This window comes from Triticum urartu, chromosome 7A, assembly GCF_056163025.1.
Source record: "Triticum urartu cultivar PI428250 chromosome 7A, HENAU_Tu73, whole genome shotgun sequence".
NCBI classification, from domain to species: Eukaryota; Viridiplantae; Streptophyta; class Magnoliopsida; order Poales; family Poaceae; genus Triticum; species Triticum urartu.
In genome coordinates, this window is record NC_141879.1 from 752,548,508 (window position 1) to 752,563,442 (window position 14,935).

General features: G+C 45.2%; 1 protein-coding gene across 1 annotated transcript; it reads right to left on the reverse strand.

Annotated features, from left to right (window-relative positions):
* Positions 1–10,024: 10,024 nt before the first annotated feature.
* LOC147962835 (uncharacterized) lies at positions 10,025–10,883 on the reverse strand. The gene is made up of 3 exons (XM_087533556.1): positions 10,725–10,883; positions 10,392–10,462; positions 10,025–10,283 (listed from the first exon to the last, which is right to left on the reverse strand). The coding sequence occupies exons 1-3, from the start codon at positions 10,881–10,883 to the stop codon at positions 10,025–10,027; spliced, it is 489 nt and encodes a 162-aa protein (XP_087389682.1).
* Between the last annotated feature and the right edge of the window lie 4,052 nt (positions 10,884–14,935).

The following is a 14,935-nucleotide window of genomic DNA, read 5'->3' on the forward strand; positions in this document are numbered from 1 at the left end:
CTTAGAACCGGGGCTCCAAAAGCGTTTTGAGCAAAACGGAGCATATGAGATGTTCGAAGAGCTGAAAATGGTTTTCCAAGCTCATGCCCGGGTCGAGAGATATGAAGTCTCCGACAAGTTCTTCAGTTGTAAGATGGAGAAAAATAGTTCTGTCAGTGAGCACATACTTAAAATGTCTGGGTTGCATAACCGCTTGACTCAGCTGGGAGTTAATCTCCCGGATGACGCGGTCATTGACAGAATCCTTCAGTCGCTTCCACCGAGTTACAAGAGCTTTGTGATGAACTTCAATATGCAGGGGATGGAAAAGACCATTCCTGAAGTATATTCAATGCTGAAATCAACGGAGGTGGAGATCAAAAAGGAACATCAAGTGTTGATGGTTAATAAAACCACTAAGTTTAAGAAAGGCAAGGGTAAGAAGAACTTCAGGAAGGACGGCAAGGGGGTTGCCGCGCCCGGTAAGCAAGCTGCCGGGAAGAAGCCAAAGAATGGACCCAAGCCCGAGACTGAGTGTTTTTATTGCAAGGGAAGTGGTCACTGGAAGCGGAACTGCCCCAAATACTTAGCGGACAAGAAGGCCGGCAACACTAAAGGTATATGTGATATACATGTAATTGATGTGTACCTTACCAGTACTCGTAGTAGCTCCTGGGTATTTGATACCAGTGCGGTTGCTCACATTTGTAACTCAAAGCAGGAGCTGCGGAATAAGCGGAGACTGGCGAAGGACGAGGTGACGATGCGCGTCGGGAATGGTTCCAAGGTCGATGTGATCGCCGTCGGCACGCTACCTCTACATTTACCTACGGGATTAGTTTTAAACCTCAATAATTGTTATTTAGTGCCAGCTTTGAGCATGAACATTGTATCAGGATCTCGTTTAATTCGAGATGGCTACTCATTTAAATCCGAGAATAATGGTTGTTCTATTTATATGAGGGATATGTTTTATGGTCATGCCCCGCAGGTGAATGGTTTATTCTTAATGAATCTCGAGCGTAATGTTACACATATTCATAGTATGAATACCAAAAGATGTAAGGTTGATAATGATAGTCCCACATACTTGTGGCACTGCCGCCTTGGTCACATAGGTGTCAAACGCATGAAGAAGCTCCATGCAGATGGACTTTTGGAGTCTCTTGATTACGAATCATTTGACACGTGCGAACCATGCCTCATGGGTAAAATGACCAAGACTCCGTTCTCAGGAACAATGGAGCGAGCAACCAACTTATTGGAAATCATACATACTGATGTGTGCGGTCCAATGAGTGTTGAGGCTCGCGGTGGCTATCGTTATGTTCTCACCCTCACTGATGACTTGAGTAGATATGGGTATGTCTACTTAATGAAACACAAGTCCGAGACCTTTGAAAAGTTCAAGGAATTTCAGAGTGAGGTTGAGAACAACGAGACAGAAAAATCAAGTTCTTGCGATCAGATCGTGGGGGAGAATACTTGAGTCACGAATTTGGCACACACTTAAGGAAATGTGGAATAGTTTCACAACTCATGCCGCCTGGAACACCTCAGCGTAATGGTGTGTCCGAACGTCGTAATCGCACTCTATTGGATATGGTGCGATCTATGATGTCTCTTACCGATATACCGCTGTCATTTTGGGGCTATGCTTTAGAGACTGTCGCATTCACTTTAAATAGGGCTCCGTCGAAATCCGTTGAGACGACACCGTATGAATTATGGTTTGGGAAGAAACCTAAGCTGTCGTTTCTAAAAGTTTGGGGATGCGATGCTTATGTTAAGAAACTTCAACCTAACAAGCACGAACCCAAATCGGAAAAATGCGTCTTCATAGGATACCCTAAAGAAACTATTGGGTATAGCTTCTACCTCAGATCCGAAGGCAAGATCTTTGTTGCCAAGAATGGATCCTTTCTAGAGAAAGAGTTTCTCTCAAAAGAAGTAAGTGGGAGGAAAGTAGAACTTGATGAAGTATTGCCTCTTGAACCGGAGAGTGGCGCGGCTCAGGGAATTGTTCCTGAGGTGCCTGCACCGACTAGAGAGGAAGTTAATGATGATGATCATGAAACTTCAGATCAAGTTGCTACTGAACTTCGTAGGTCCACAAGGACACGTTCCGCACCAGAGTGGTATGGCAACCCTGTCTTGGAAATCATGTTGTTAGACAACGGTGAACCTTCGAACTATGAAGAAGCGGTGGCGGGTCCAGATTCCGACAAATGGCTGGAAGTCATGAAATCCGAGATAGGATACATGTATGAAAATGAAGTATGGACTTTGAATGACTTGCCTGATGATCGGCGAGCCATAGAAAATAAATGGATCTTTAAGAAGAAGACAGACGCGGATGGTAATGTAACCATCTATAAAGCTCGGCTTGTCGCTAAGGGTTATCGACAAGTTCAAGGGGTTGACTACGATGAGACTTTGTCACCCGTAGCGAAGCTGAAGTCCGTCCGAATCATGTTAGAAATTGCCGCATTCTATGATTATGAGATATGGCAAATGGACGTCAAAACGGCATTCCTTAATGGTTTCCTTAAGGAAGAATTGTATATGATGCAGCCGAAAGGTTTTGTCGATCCTAAGAATGCTGACAAGGTGTGCAAGCTCCAACGCTCGATCTATGGGCTGGTGCAAGCATCTCGTTGTTGGAACATTCGTTTTGATGAAATGATCAAAGCGTTTGGGTTTACGCAGACTTATGGAGAAGCCTGCATTTACAAGAAAGTGAGTGGGAGCTCTGTAGCATTTCTCATATTGTATGTGGATGACATACTGTTGATGGGAAATGATATAGAATTCTTGGAAAGCATAAAGGCCTACTTGAACAAGTGTTTTTCAATGAAGGATCTTGGAGAAGCTGCTTACATATTAGGCATCAAGATCTATAGAGATAGATCGAGACGCCTCATTGGTCTTTCACAGAGTACGTACCTTGACAAGATATTGAAGAAGTTCAATATGGATCAGTCAAAGAAGGGGTTCTTGCCTGTATTGCAAGGTACGAGATTGAGCACGGCTCAATGCCCGACCACGGCAGAAGATAGAGAAAAGATGAGTGTCGTCCCCTATGCCTCGGCCATAGGGTCTATCATGTATGCTATGCTGTGTACCAGACCTGATGTAAACCTTGCCGTAAGTTTGGTAGGAAGGTACCAAAGTAGTCCCGGCATGGAAAACTAGACAGCGGTCAAGAATATCCTGAAGTACCTGAAGAGGACTAAGGATATGTTTCTCGTTTATGGAGGTGACGAAGAGCTCGTCGTAAAGGTTTACGTCGATGCTAGCTTCGACACAGATCTGGATGACTCTAAGTCACAAACCGGATACGTGTATATTTTGAATGGTGAGGCAGTAAGCTGGTGCAGTTGCAAGCAAAGCGTTGTGGCGGGATCTACATGTGAAGCGGAGTACATGGCAGCCTCAGAGGTAGCACAAGAAGCAATCTGGGTGAAGGAGTTCATTACCGACCTAGGAGTCATTCCCAATGCGTCGGGCCCGATGACTCTCTTCTATGACAACACTAGAGCTATTGCCCTTGCCAAGGAGCCCAGGTTTCACAGGAAGACCAGGCATATCAAACGTCGCTTCAACTCCATTCGTGAAAGTGTTCAAAATGGAGACATAGATATTTGTAAAGTACATACGGACCTGAATGTAGCAGATCCGTTGACTAAACCTCTCCCTAGAGCAAAACATGATCAACACCAGAACTCTATGGGTGTTCGATTCATCACAATGTAACTAGATTATTGACTCTAGTGCAAGTGGGAGACTGTTGGAAATATGCCCTAGAGGCAATAATAAAATGGTTATTATTATATTTCCTTGTTCATGATAATTGTCTATTGTTCATGCTATAATTGTGTTATCCGGAAATCATAATACATGTGTGAATACATAGACCACAACACGTCGCTAGTGATCCTCTAGTTGACTAGCTCGTTGATCAAAAGATAGTCATGGTTTCCTGACTATGGACATTGGATGTCATTGATAACGGGATCACATCATTAGGAGAATGATGTGATGGACAAGACCCAATCCTAAGCATAGCTTAAAGATCGTGTAGTTTGTTTGCTAGAGCTTTTGCAAATGTCAAGTATCATTTCCTTAGACCATGAGATTGTGCAACTCCCAGATACCGTAGGAGTGCTTTGGGTGTGCCAAATGTCACAACGTAACTGGGTGACTATAAAGGTGCACTACGGGTATCTCTGAAAGTGTCTGTTGGGTTGGCACGAATCGAGACTGGGATTTGTCACTCCGTATGACTGAGAGGTATCTCTGGGCCCACTCGGTAATGCATCATCATAATGAGCTCAAAGTGACCAAGTGGTTGATCACGGGATCATGCATTACGGTACGAGTAAAGTGACTTGCCGGTAACGAGATTGAACGAGGTATTGGGATACCGACGATCGAGTCTCGGGCGAGTAACGTACCGATTGACAAAGGGAATTGTATACGGGATTGATTGAAATCCTCGACATCGTGGTTCATCCGATGAGATCATCGAGGAGCATGTGGGAGCCAACATGGGTATCCAGATCTCGCTGTTGGTTATTGACCGGAGAGTCGTCTCGGTCATGTCTGCGTGTCTCCCGAACCCGTAGGGTCTACGCACTTAAGGTTCGGTGACGCTAGGGTTGTTGAGATATTAGTGTGCGGTAACCCAAAAGTTGTTCGGAGTCCCGGATGAGATCCCGGACGTCACGAGGAGTTCCGGAATGGTCCAGAGGTGAAGAATTATATATAGGAAGTCCAGTTTCGTGTTGGGGAACGTAGTAATTTCAAAAAAATTCCTACGCACACGCAAGATCATGGTGATGCATAGCAACGAGAGGGGAGAGTGTTGTCTACGTACCCTCGTAGACCGACAGCGGAAGCGTTATGACAACGCGGTTGATGTAGTCGTACGTCTTCACGGCCCGACCGATCAAGCACCGAAACTACGGCACCTCCGAGTTCTAGCACACGTTCAGCTTGATGACGATCCCCGGACTCCGATCCAGCAAAGTGTCGGGGAAGAGTTCCGTCAGCACGACGGCGTGGTGACGATCTTGATGTTCAACTGTCGCAGGGCTTCGCCTAAGCACCACTACAATATTATCGAGGACTATGGTGGAAGGGGGCACCGCACACGGTTAAGAGAACGATCTTAGAGATCAACTTGTGTGTCTAGAGGTGCCCCCCTGCTCCCGTATATAAAGGAGCAAGGGGGAGGAGGCCGGCCCTAGGAGGGGCGCGCCAGGGAGTAGGATTCCTACTCCTAGTTGGAGTAGGTTTCCTCCTTTCCTAGTCCAACTAGGAGAAGGGGGGGAAAGGGGGGAAGAGGGGAAGGAAGGGAGAGAGGGGCCGCGCCCCAAACCCCTTGTCCAATTTGGACTGGGCTTGGGAGGGGCGCGCGCCACCTCCTGGTCCTTCCCACTAAGGCCCATTAAGGCCCATTGCTTCTTCCTCGTATTCCCGTAACTCCCCGGTACCTCCGAAAATACCCGAATCACTTGGAACCTTTCCGATGTCCGAATATAGTCGTCCAATATATCGATCTTTACGTCTCGACCATTTCGAGACTCCTCGTCATGTCCCCGATCTCATCCGGGACTCTGAACTCCTTCGGTACATCAAAACTCATAAACTCATAATATAACTGTCATCGAAACCTTAAGCGTGCGGACCCTACGGGTTCGAGAACAATGTAGACATGACCGAGACACGTCTTCGGTCAATAACCAATAGCGGAACCTGTATGCTCATATTGGCTCCCACATATTCTACGAAGATCTTTATCGGTCAGACCGCATAACAGCATATGTTGTTTCCTTTGTCATCGGTATGTTACTTGCCTGAGATTCGATCGTCGGTATCTCAATACCTAGTTCAATCTCGTTACCGCAAGTCTCTTTACTCGTTCCGTAATACATCATCTCACAACTAACTCATTAGTTGCATTGCTTGCAAGGCTTAAGTGATGTGCATTACCGAGAGGGCCCAGAGATACCTCTCCGACAATCGGAGTGACAAATCCTAATCTCGAAATACGCCAACCCAACATGTACCTTTGGAGACACCTGTAGAGCTCCTTTATAATCACCCAGTTACGTTGTGACGTTTGGTAGCACACAAAGTGTTCCTCTGGCAAACGGGAGTTGCATAATCTCATAGTCATAGGAACATGTATAAGTCATGAAGAAAGCAATAGCAACATACTAAACGGTCGGATGCTAAGCTAATAGAATGGGTCATGTCAATCACATCATTCTCCTAATGATGTGATCCCGTTAATCAAATGACAACACATGTCTATGGTTAGGAAACATAACCATCTTTGATTAACGAGCTAGTCAAGTAGAGGCATACTAGTGACACTTTGTTTGTCTATGTACACACACATGTATTATGTTTCCGGTTAATACAATTCTAGCATGAATAATAAACATTTATCATGAAATAAGGAAATAAATAATAACTTTAGTATTGCCTCTAGGGCATATTTCCTTCATTTCAGCCATCGGGAAAGTTTCGGGGGTCACCGGTATTGTACCGGGACCACCGGAAGGGTCCCGGTGGTCCACCGGGTGGGGCCACCTATCCCGGAGGGGCCCATGGGATGAAGTGGGAGGGGAACCAGCCCCTGGTGGACTGGTGCGCCCCCCATGGGCCTCCCCCTGCGCCTAGGGTTGGAAACCCTAGGGGTGGGGGGCGCCCCACTTGGCTTGGGGGGCAAGCCACCCCACTTGGCCGCCGCCCCCCTTGGAGATCCCATCTCCTAGGGCCGGCGCCCCCCCCCCCTTAGGGGTCCTATATATAGTGGGGGGAGGGAGGGCAGCCGTACCCTAGCCCCTGGCGCCTCCCTCTCCCTCCCGTGACACCTCTCCCTCTCGCTGAGCTTGGCGAAGCCCTGCCGAGATCGTCGTTGCTTCCACCACCACGCCGTCGTGCTGCTGGATCTCCATCAACCTCTCCTTCCCCCTTGCTGGATCAAGAAGGAGGAGACGTCTTCCCAACTGTACGTGTGTTGAACGTGGAGGTGCTGTCCGTTCGGCGCTAGGTCATCGATGATTTGGATCACGACGAGTACGACTCCATCAACCCCGTTCTCTTGAACGCTTCCGCTCGCGATCTACAAGGGTATGTAGATGCACTCCTTTCCTCTCGTTGCTAGAAGACTCCATAGATTGATTTTGGTGATGCGTAGAAAATTTTAAAATTCTGCTACGTTCCCCAACAGTCTCCTGTGCAGAAATCTACTCCTGTTCAAGCACAACCGGCTCCAACCTCACGCGTGATGACTCGTCTGCAGAAAGGTATAAAAAATCCAAAAGTCTGAACTGATGGCACCATACCCTATGGCATGTTGTGTATTGCAGGAGAACCAACTTGCTTGAAAGATGCATTTGAAGACTCAAAGTGGAAAAATGCAATGGATGAAGAATACTCTGCACTCATGAAAAACAAGACGTGGCATCTTGTACCAGAAAAACATGGTAAGAACATTATTGACTGTAAATGGGTGTACAGAATCAAGAAAAAGGCAGATGATTCCATTGACAGGTATAAGGCACGTCTTGTTGCAAAAGGTTTTAAACAGTGTTATGGTTTAGATTATGAGGATACCTTCGGTCCAGTTGTTAAAGCTGCAACCATTAGGCTTGTGCTAGCTATTGCTGTTTCCAGGGGATGGAGCTTGAGACAGCTAGACGTTCAGAACGCGTTTTTGCATGGTGTTCTGGAAGAGGAGGTTTACATGAGGCAATCACCTGGGTATGCAGATAAAAGGACACCTCACTATGTGTGTAAACTTGACAAAGCTCTCTATGGTTTAAAACAGGCACCAAGGGCATGGTATTCAAGATTGAGCTCTCAGCTGAGGTGTTTTGGTTTTGTTGCATCCAAGGCTGACACATCACTCTTCATTTACAACAAGGCAAACACAATTATCTTTGTTTTGATTTATGTTGATGATATTATAGTTGCTAGCTCTTCACAAGATGCTACTAATGCTCTCCTACATGATTTGAGTTCAAAGTTTGCCTTGAAAGATCTTGGTGATCTACACTTCTTCCTAGGCATTGAGGTTAAGAAGATTTCAGATGGCATAGTGCTAAGTCAGAACAAATATGCTATTGAGCTTCTAACTCGTATGGGAATGAAGGACTGTAAGCCTTCACCTACACCTCTGTCATCTTCAGAAAAACTTTCAGCTTTTGAAGGGGAGCCACTCAAGGAAGAAGAAAGCACAAAATATAGGAGTGCTGTGGGAGCCTTACAGTACTTGACACTGGCAAGACCAGATATATCGTTTGCAGTCAACAAGGTTTGTCAGTATTTGCATGCACCTACCACTGTACATTGGACAGCTATTAAAAGAATTGTACGATATATAAAGCATACTATGAGCCTAGGACTTCAATTCAAACGTTCTAGCTCCACCCTTGTTAGTGCCTTTTCTGATGCTGACTGGGCAGGATGCAGTGATGACAGAAGGTCAACAGGGGGCTTTGCAATATTCTTTGGTTCTAATCTTATTTCTTGGAGTGCTAGGAAATAAGCTACAGTGTCAAGATCAAGCACTGAGGCTGAGTACAAATCACTAGCCAATGCAACTGCTGAGTTGGGTGTTAAACAAGACCGTACATCATGTTTGTGGTGTGACAATTTAGGGGCCACTTATCTCTCTGCTAATCCAATATTTCATGGCAGAACCAAGCATATTGAAATTGATTTTCATTTTGTAAGAGAAAGGGTTGCAGAGAAGAAACTGGATATCAGGTTCATTCCTTCTAAGGATCAGGTGGCAGATGGCTTCACTAAAGCACTACCAGTCAAACCATTTGAAGAGTTCAAGAGGAATCTTAATATGGGATAGTTGAGATTAAGGGAGGGTGTTGGAAATAGAGATAGATCTCTTTGTAACAACTTGTGTAATCTCAACAAACTCTATCTCCTCTCCCTCTCCACGCATCTATCCTCTCGATGTAACAAACCGAATCCTAGCGATCGGTTCTGATGTAAACGCCACGGTAGGGGCTTTTCATACCCAACATCAATATAAACCACGCGGCTCTCCTCAGGAGAGTAGGAACGCTTCCATCTAATAGGTACCACTGGAGAGTCCTCACCGTTGTAGCCTCGGAGATTCCGCCATATGAATAAACTGCAACTTTTCCCCGCTCAAACAAAAGCCCAAGTTATTCAAGGTGCTGGTGTAGCCAAGCCAGCTACTGCGCTGCTCGCTGCCCCCAAGTGCAAGCCTGGCGGCCTCTTCACCATCCGCCGCTCGCACAGACAGCAGGGTTATACGAATATTAGTAGCTCTGCCGTATTTCAAGACATAGAAAAAAGTTGGATTCAAATATTGGTATGGAATATCAAGCATACGAGGATATCACTGATTTTATTTGGAGGGCACTACGACTCTGCAGTTTACAAGTACATTTGATTTTGTTTCCTTCTTTTTCTCCATATGTATGTTGTGTGATGACTGATTTTATTCCGTATATTTTGTCACATAAACTTTCCCCCTGGTTTTGTACATACATTTTCCTGACAATAAGCAAAGAATTTTTGTTTTCTGGATGTAAATTGTACATGCAATACATTCCGGCATGGCAAAACAGTCCCATCTATCAGGTCTGTATGCCCAAAGCTAAACAGATCCGGAAAATCACCCAAATTCAAATGGACCAAGGGGCTCGTCTCCCCACAATCTCCTCCTCCTAAAACCTTGCAACATTTTGATCTCCATCTGCGCGTGAGGGATCCATGCAGAGCCCTGGAATTATCTTTGCTTCAAAAATCTAGGCACTTCGGGAGTTTTTCCTAGTACTATTTTACTTTTGACATATTCCATTTCACCACTTAAAATCCAGGCACAAGTTGTTATGGCAATATACGGGAATCATCTTCATTCTCTTATAGAATGTTGCATGAAGGAATCATCAGTAGACAAAAAGTTCATGTGGTTTACGGTCCGACGAATTAAACTGGGAAAAACTTGCTAAGAATCACAGGAGTATCTAGCAGGTAGCTAGTCTCCCGAGAAACCCCCTCCTCCGGACCAGGAGTCCCCTCCACCCGAGCTCGACGACGAGCTTCCCCAGTCCCAGAAGCCCCCTGACGATGGCGGGGACACGTCTGACTCTGCCGCCGCAGAGGAGGAGGAGGAGTCCTTAGTAGAGTCTGGTCCAGTGGAAGATCCTCGGGGAGGCTTGTCATCGTCCAAAAGCGCCGCCATCTCCCAATCAGAATCATCAAACTCATCAAGCAGGCTTGGGGAGATACCATGTCTGAGAGAGGCACGCGTGACCAAGTAAATTAATGAAACAAGATGCCGGCACGGTTTTTACTTGATTAACGAGCTTAGACATAGGAGCTTAATTGATAAGTTTGCTAACCCTTTTTGTTTGCGTCGCCTCCGTGCTTCAGGTGACTCGTCGCCATTCTTATCGGTACGACGCTTCTCGGACTGCATGTACAGATAGACACTAACAAATTAATTTTGATGCTGACAATATGTAGTTAATGAACCTGCAGAAGATTAGTCCCCGTAAAAGTAAAACGTGCATCTACTTATACCCCATAAAAATAAACATGAGAGGGCATATCAAAACTATCTCAACTACCTCCTTGATCCCACTACCTCGTTCGTAAGGCCAATGCGAAATCAATCGACAGCGCGACCATGCATGCATGCATGCAGCTAATAATTTGGGATGCATGTTACGTACCCGGCCGCCGGCGTCCTCACTCTTGCCGGAGGAGGCGGTGTTGCTGCTGAAGGATACAGCCGACGCAGGGCTGAAGGGGATGCGAGCCGGAAGCCTCAGACTTGCCGATTGCCGGAGCGCGAGGGCAGCAAAGGCAGATCGAAGCATGGACGTCGCCATGGCCGATCCCGATCGGATCGGATCTCTCCTCGATTTGTTTTGTTTGATGCAGCCGCCAGACCGTCCGACGCCTTCTATATGTGGAGACGAGTATATTTTTTATTCACCGGAAAGAAAAGAAAAAACTTAACATCATGTTTCAGGAAGGAAGGCTTATTGATCAAGAAAGAAACATGAACGACCGGGAGGGATGGAGATGTGTAAATAACGGCGACGCACAATCTGAAGCTGCACTGTCGATTCCTGAAGCAGGGAATGATTCGGCCCAAATCAGACGAGGAGGTTAAGTGTGAATCTTAAAGCTATATGCAGATGTGTAGATTGTGATTTTTTTTTTTTGAGAAACACCTGTAACTTTATTCAAACTCATAAAAGTTACAGCTGCACTGTTTTGGACCTAAGATCCAAGAAAAATATAAAGTAACTCATATGACAAAGAATTACAATGAAATCTTTTGTAAACACCTTCTTCGCGATATCAATCTCTGCTCCAAGAAATATTCCAAAGACTTTGGTAAACAGGCCGCAATTAGACTGGAGCAATGATACTGTCACTCTTTCACCCGCACAAACATTACCAATAATGGTTTTTAAAGCGTCTTCACTCGTCCATCTACAAAGATGGAACGCCTTGATCAATGAACGTATTTGGGCTGGGATGATCCCTAGAAATATTGGCTGTCGAATCACTGTATCTTCACCATGGTGTCGAAGAAAGATTTCACCTCCACAAAGAAACAAACCAACAAAAAAGCTTGACACAACAACATTAATTCATCATATCCGAATAATCGGGACTGCGAGGATAGAAAACTCTCTAACCTCATGGCACCGCCAAAAGAATGAGGGGAAATTTACTCTCACAAAACTACAATGCTCACTAGACGTTGACGAATATCATAAAGATCTTGAAGATCCAAGGTCCCCCACCTCTCAGCGCCAAGATAGTAGCTGGAGGCGAGGGGACCTAAATTTCTCATATGGCGGCGGCAACAGCGACAGAACTGCATGCAAAGTAGTTTTTTTTTTGAGAAATGCATGAGGAATAGATAAGATTAAAGCGTTAGGGTAAGTGTCCAATAGGTCAATAGTAAAAATGACTGCAAAGAGCTTTTTGGACCTTGAGCTCAAAGTCCTTTTGCGTTGAACACGTCTATTACTCAGGACATACCTCAAGTTTCGGAGGCAAAAAATGAGCAGTGTTTCAAATGGAACACGACAAGGCCTTGGGACCGGACGATTTTCTGGTGGATATTTTTATCAATGTTTTTTGTATATGATTAAAGCAGACTTGGTTCAGTTGTTTAACCAACTGCATACCGAAAAATCTTGATATTGCCCAATTAAATTTTGGGGAAATTATTCTTCTGCCCAAGACTAAAGATGGTAGTCGTATTCAACAATACATACTGATTTGCCTTCTAAATGCCGGCCTAAAAGTTAAGGCGGACTTGGAATTCAGGATCTTCAGATTAAAGACAGCTCTTCTAAATAAATGGCTCTAGAAAATACTCATTGAGAAGGGACTATGGCAGGAAATTATTCGTAACAAGTACGTGGATTCCAAAACCATTTCTCAAGTTCATTAGAAATCTGGTGATTCACATTTTTGGAGTGGCGTGATGAAGGCCAAGGAATTATTTTTCCAACCTTCGACTTTCTCGGTTAGGGATGGTTCTTAGGTGTGATTCTGGGAAACACCTGGCTAGGGTCCACCCCACTTATGGTGCAATACCCTAACTTGCACAGAATTGTCAGGCATAAATTTGCCACGGTTAAACAAGTTTCGTGACAAGTAAACCCTAATATTTCTTTCCGCAGGGACCTTTTAGGGCCTTGCCTGGCAGCACAGAGTGAACTACTCGTTCGTCTGGAGGACATTCAACTATGAAGCGAACTGGACAAGTTTCAAGGAACTACTCATTCGTCAGGAGAACAGCAGGTTTTTAGTCAAATCCTTGTACGATGCAAAGGTTCATAGTGATGTTCCGATTGATAAAAAAATTGTGGAAGCTCAAAATTCCTCTAAGAGTGAAGATGTTTCTCTGGTTTCTAAACAGAGGGGTCATCATAACTAGAGATAACCTGGCACGACACAACTGGCTAGGTAGCAAGACAAGTGTCTTTTGCCAGCATGACGAGTCCATTCAACACTTGTTTTTTGTGTGTAAGTTTGCTCGTGCAGCCTGGACCATAATTCAGATAGCTTTAAATCTATATCCCCATGTAGTGCATATAACATGTTCGGCAATTAGTTACGGGGTGTTGATAAACTATTTTCTGCACATCTCTTTATGGGGTCGGATGTCTTATGCTAGGCACTGTGGCTTAACAGAAATGATGTGGTTTTTAACAATAAATGTGTTTTATCTTCTGTGCGGGTTATTCATGCGTGTACCCGATGGCTCCGTACAGGGTCTATCCTGCGGAGTCTAAAGGATAGAAACATTTTTGTAATGACATCTACGCGGCTAGAGTATACGGCCACGTAGTGTAATCTCTACTTAGAATATCCCCTACCCTAGGCTAGACTCTGTAAAACGATGTTTATTTTTGGGTCTGTTGGAGTTGTTGGCTGTGTGCTTGGCAATGTGCAGAGGTCGGGCTGGGTGTATAAATTATCATCATTTCTACCAGCGTCCATGCCATGTCACTCGGATGCAAGATGGACAGCGTGAAAACGTGAAAACCGGTGTTGTCATAGATGACACACTGGGAACTCTTCATTTGTCGCGTCTTGTCATGGTATGATGGAATCAATGATTTGTCTCCTGTCCAAGAGGTACAAAACATAACAATTCAGTGTCGGTCCAAGCGGAAAGAAAAATGATCATTCCAAGTGAAAGGGAGGAAATTCACATATGTGCCATGAGCTCTTTCTTCTCCCTCGTCCATAGAAACAAAGATTTGTCGTCAGTCTGGTCAAAGAAAAAATGATTCAATGATAGTTCGAGTGACGGGGAAAACGATTTCACGTAAGTATACTGAAAAGTAAAGAAGTCCAAGTGAAGAAGATGGAAAATTCTTCGTGTCAGACCGATCAAATGTAATTTGACGGCATGGTCATAGATGAGCACTAGCACAATGCCCGTGCGTTGCAATGGAAGAAACATATTCATAGTTTCACAGCAGGAGAGGCAGTTGTCTTGCTGTAAACAGACACCTGCACAAACCCCTCCTATCAGCACCCACAGTCAACGACTTAATCCCCTCTGTCATCACAAAACTTTTTGAATCACAACATAGTAGTTAAGCTGTGTCACATGTTGTCGCGCCTCGTCCAAGTCCATCAACCATGTCGCCGCAAATTCACTTTGCTCTGGCCTGGCCTCCAGAGCAGTCAACCGGATCTAGTTAGGAAATTTCGTTGTTTTGAGGTTAAATTGTTTGATTTCTTTCGTAGTCTGCACATCATCATATAGTATTTAATGGAAATTTACATATTTGTGGAGAACAACTATCACTAGTAGAAAAAAGCCCAGTTGTCCCGGTTCCAGAGGCCCATTTATCCCGGTTCTGGAACTGGGACTAAAGGCTCAGGACTAAAGCCCAATACCTTTAGTCACGGTTCGCTTACGAATCGGGACAGATGGGGCTCCACGTGGCCACTGCGGCGAGCGCAGGTAGGAGGGCCTTTAGTCCCGGTTGGTAACACCAACCGGGACCAAAGAGCATCCACGCATCAGCAGCTCGGGAGCTGGGGGTTTTGTTTTTATTTTATTTTTTTGAAGGGGGGAAGGGGGGTTGGGGGTTTTGGAGGGTTAATTTGGGAGTTTCATATATTGTGTTAGCTAGCTAATAGCTAGAGAGAAGTGACCTCTCTTATCTCCGTGTTTGGTCGACGCTACATACTATACGTATAAAGAGGACTCGACACGCTAGCTAGTAAGAAAATGAAGGAAACCATTAAGTACAGAAGATCGTCATGAACATATACAGCGAGGCCCATTGGTCCCTGTTCGTGTCTGGAACCGGAACCAAAGGGTTCAGACGAACCGGGACCAATGCCCCACGAGGCTCGGCTGGCCCCTGGCCTCATGAACCGGGACCTA

Bases quoted from the DNA above. Each gene is read 5' to 3' on its own strand.
- LOC147962835 (XM_087533556.1), bottom strand. From the start codon at position 10,883: ATGGCGACGTCCATGCTTCGATCTGCCTTTGCTGCCCTCGCGCTCCGG. The intron at 10,463-10,724 runs GTACGTAACATG...CTGTACATGCAG, and splicing joins GTGAGGACGCCGGCGGCCGG to TCCGAGAAGCGTCGTACCGA. The intron at 10,284-10,391 runs GTTAGCAAACTT...TGCCTCTCTCAG, and splicing joins AGGCGACGCAAACAAAAAGG to ACATGGTATCTCCCCAAGCC.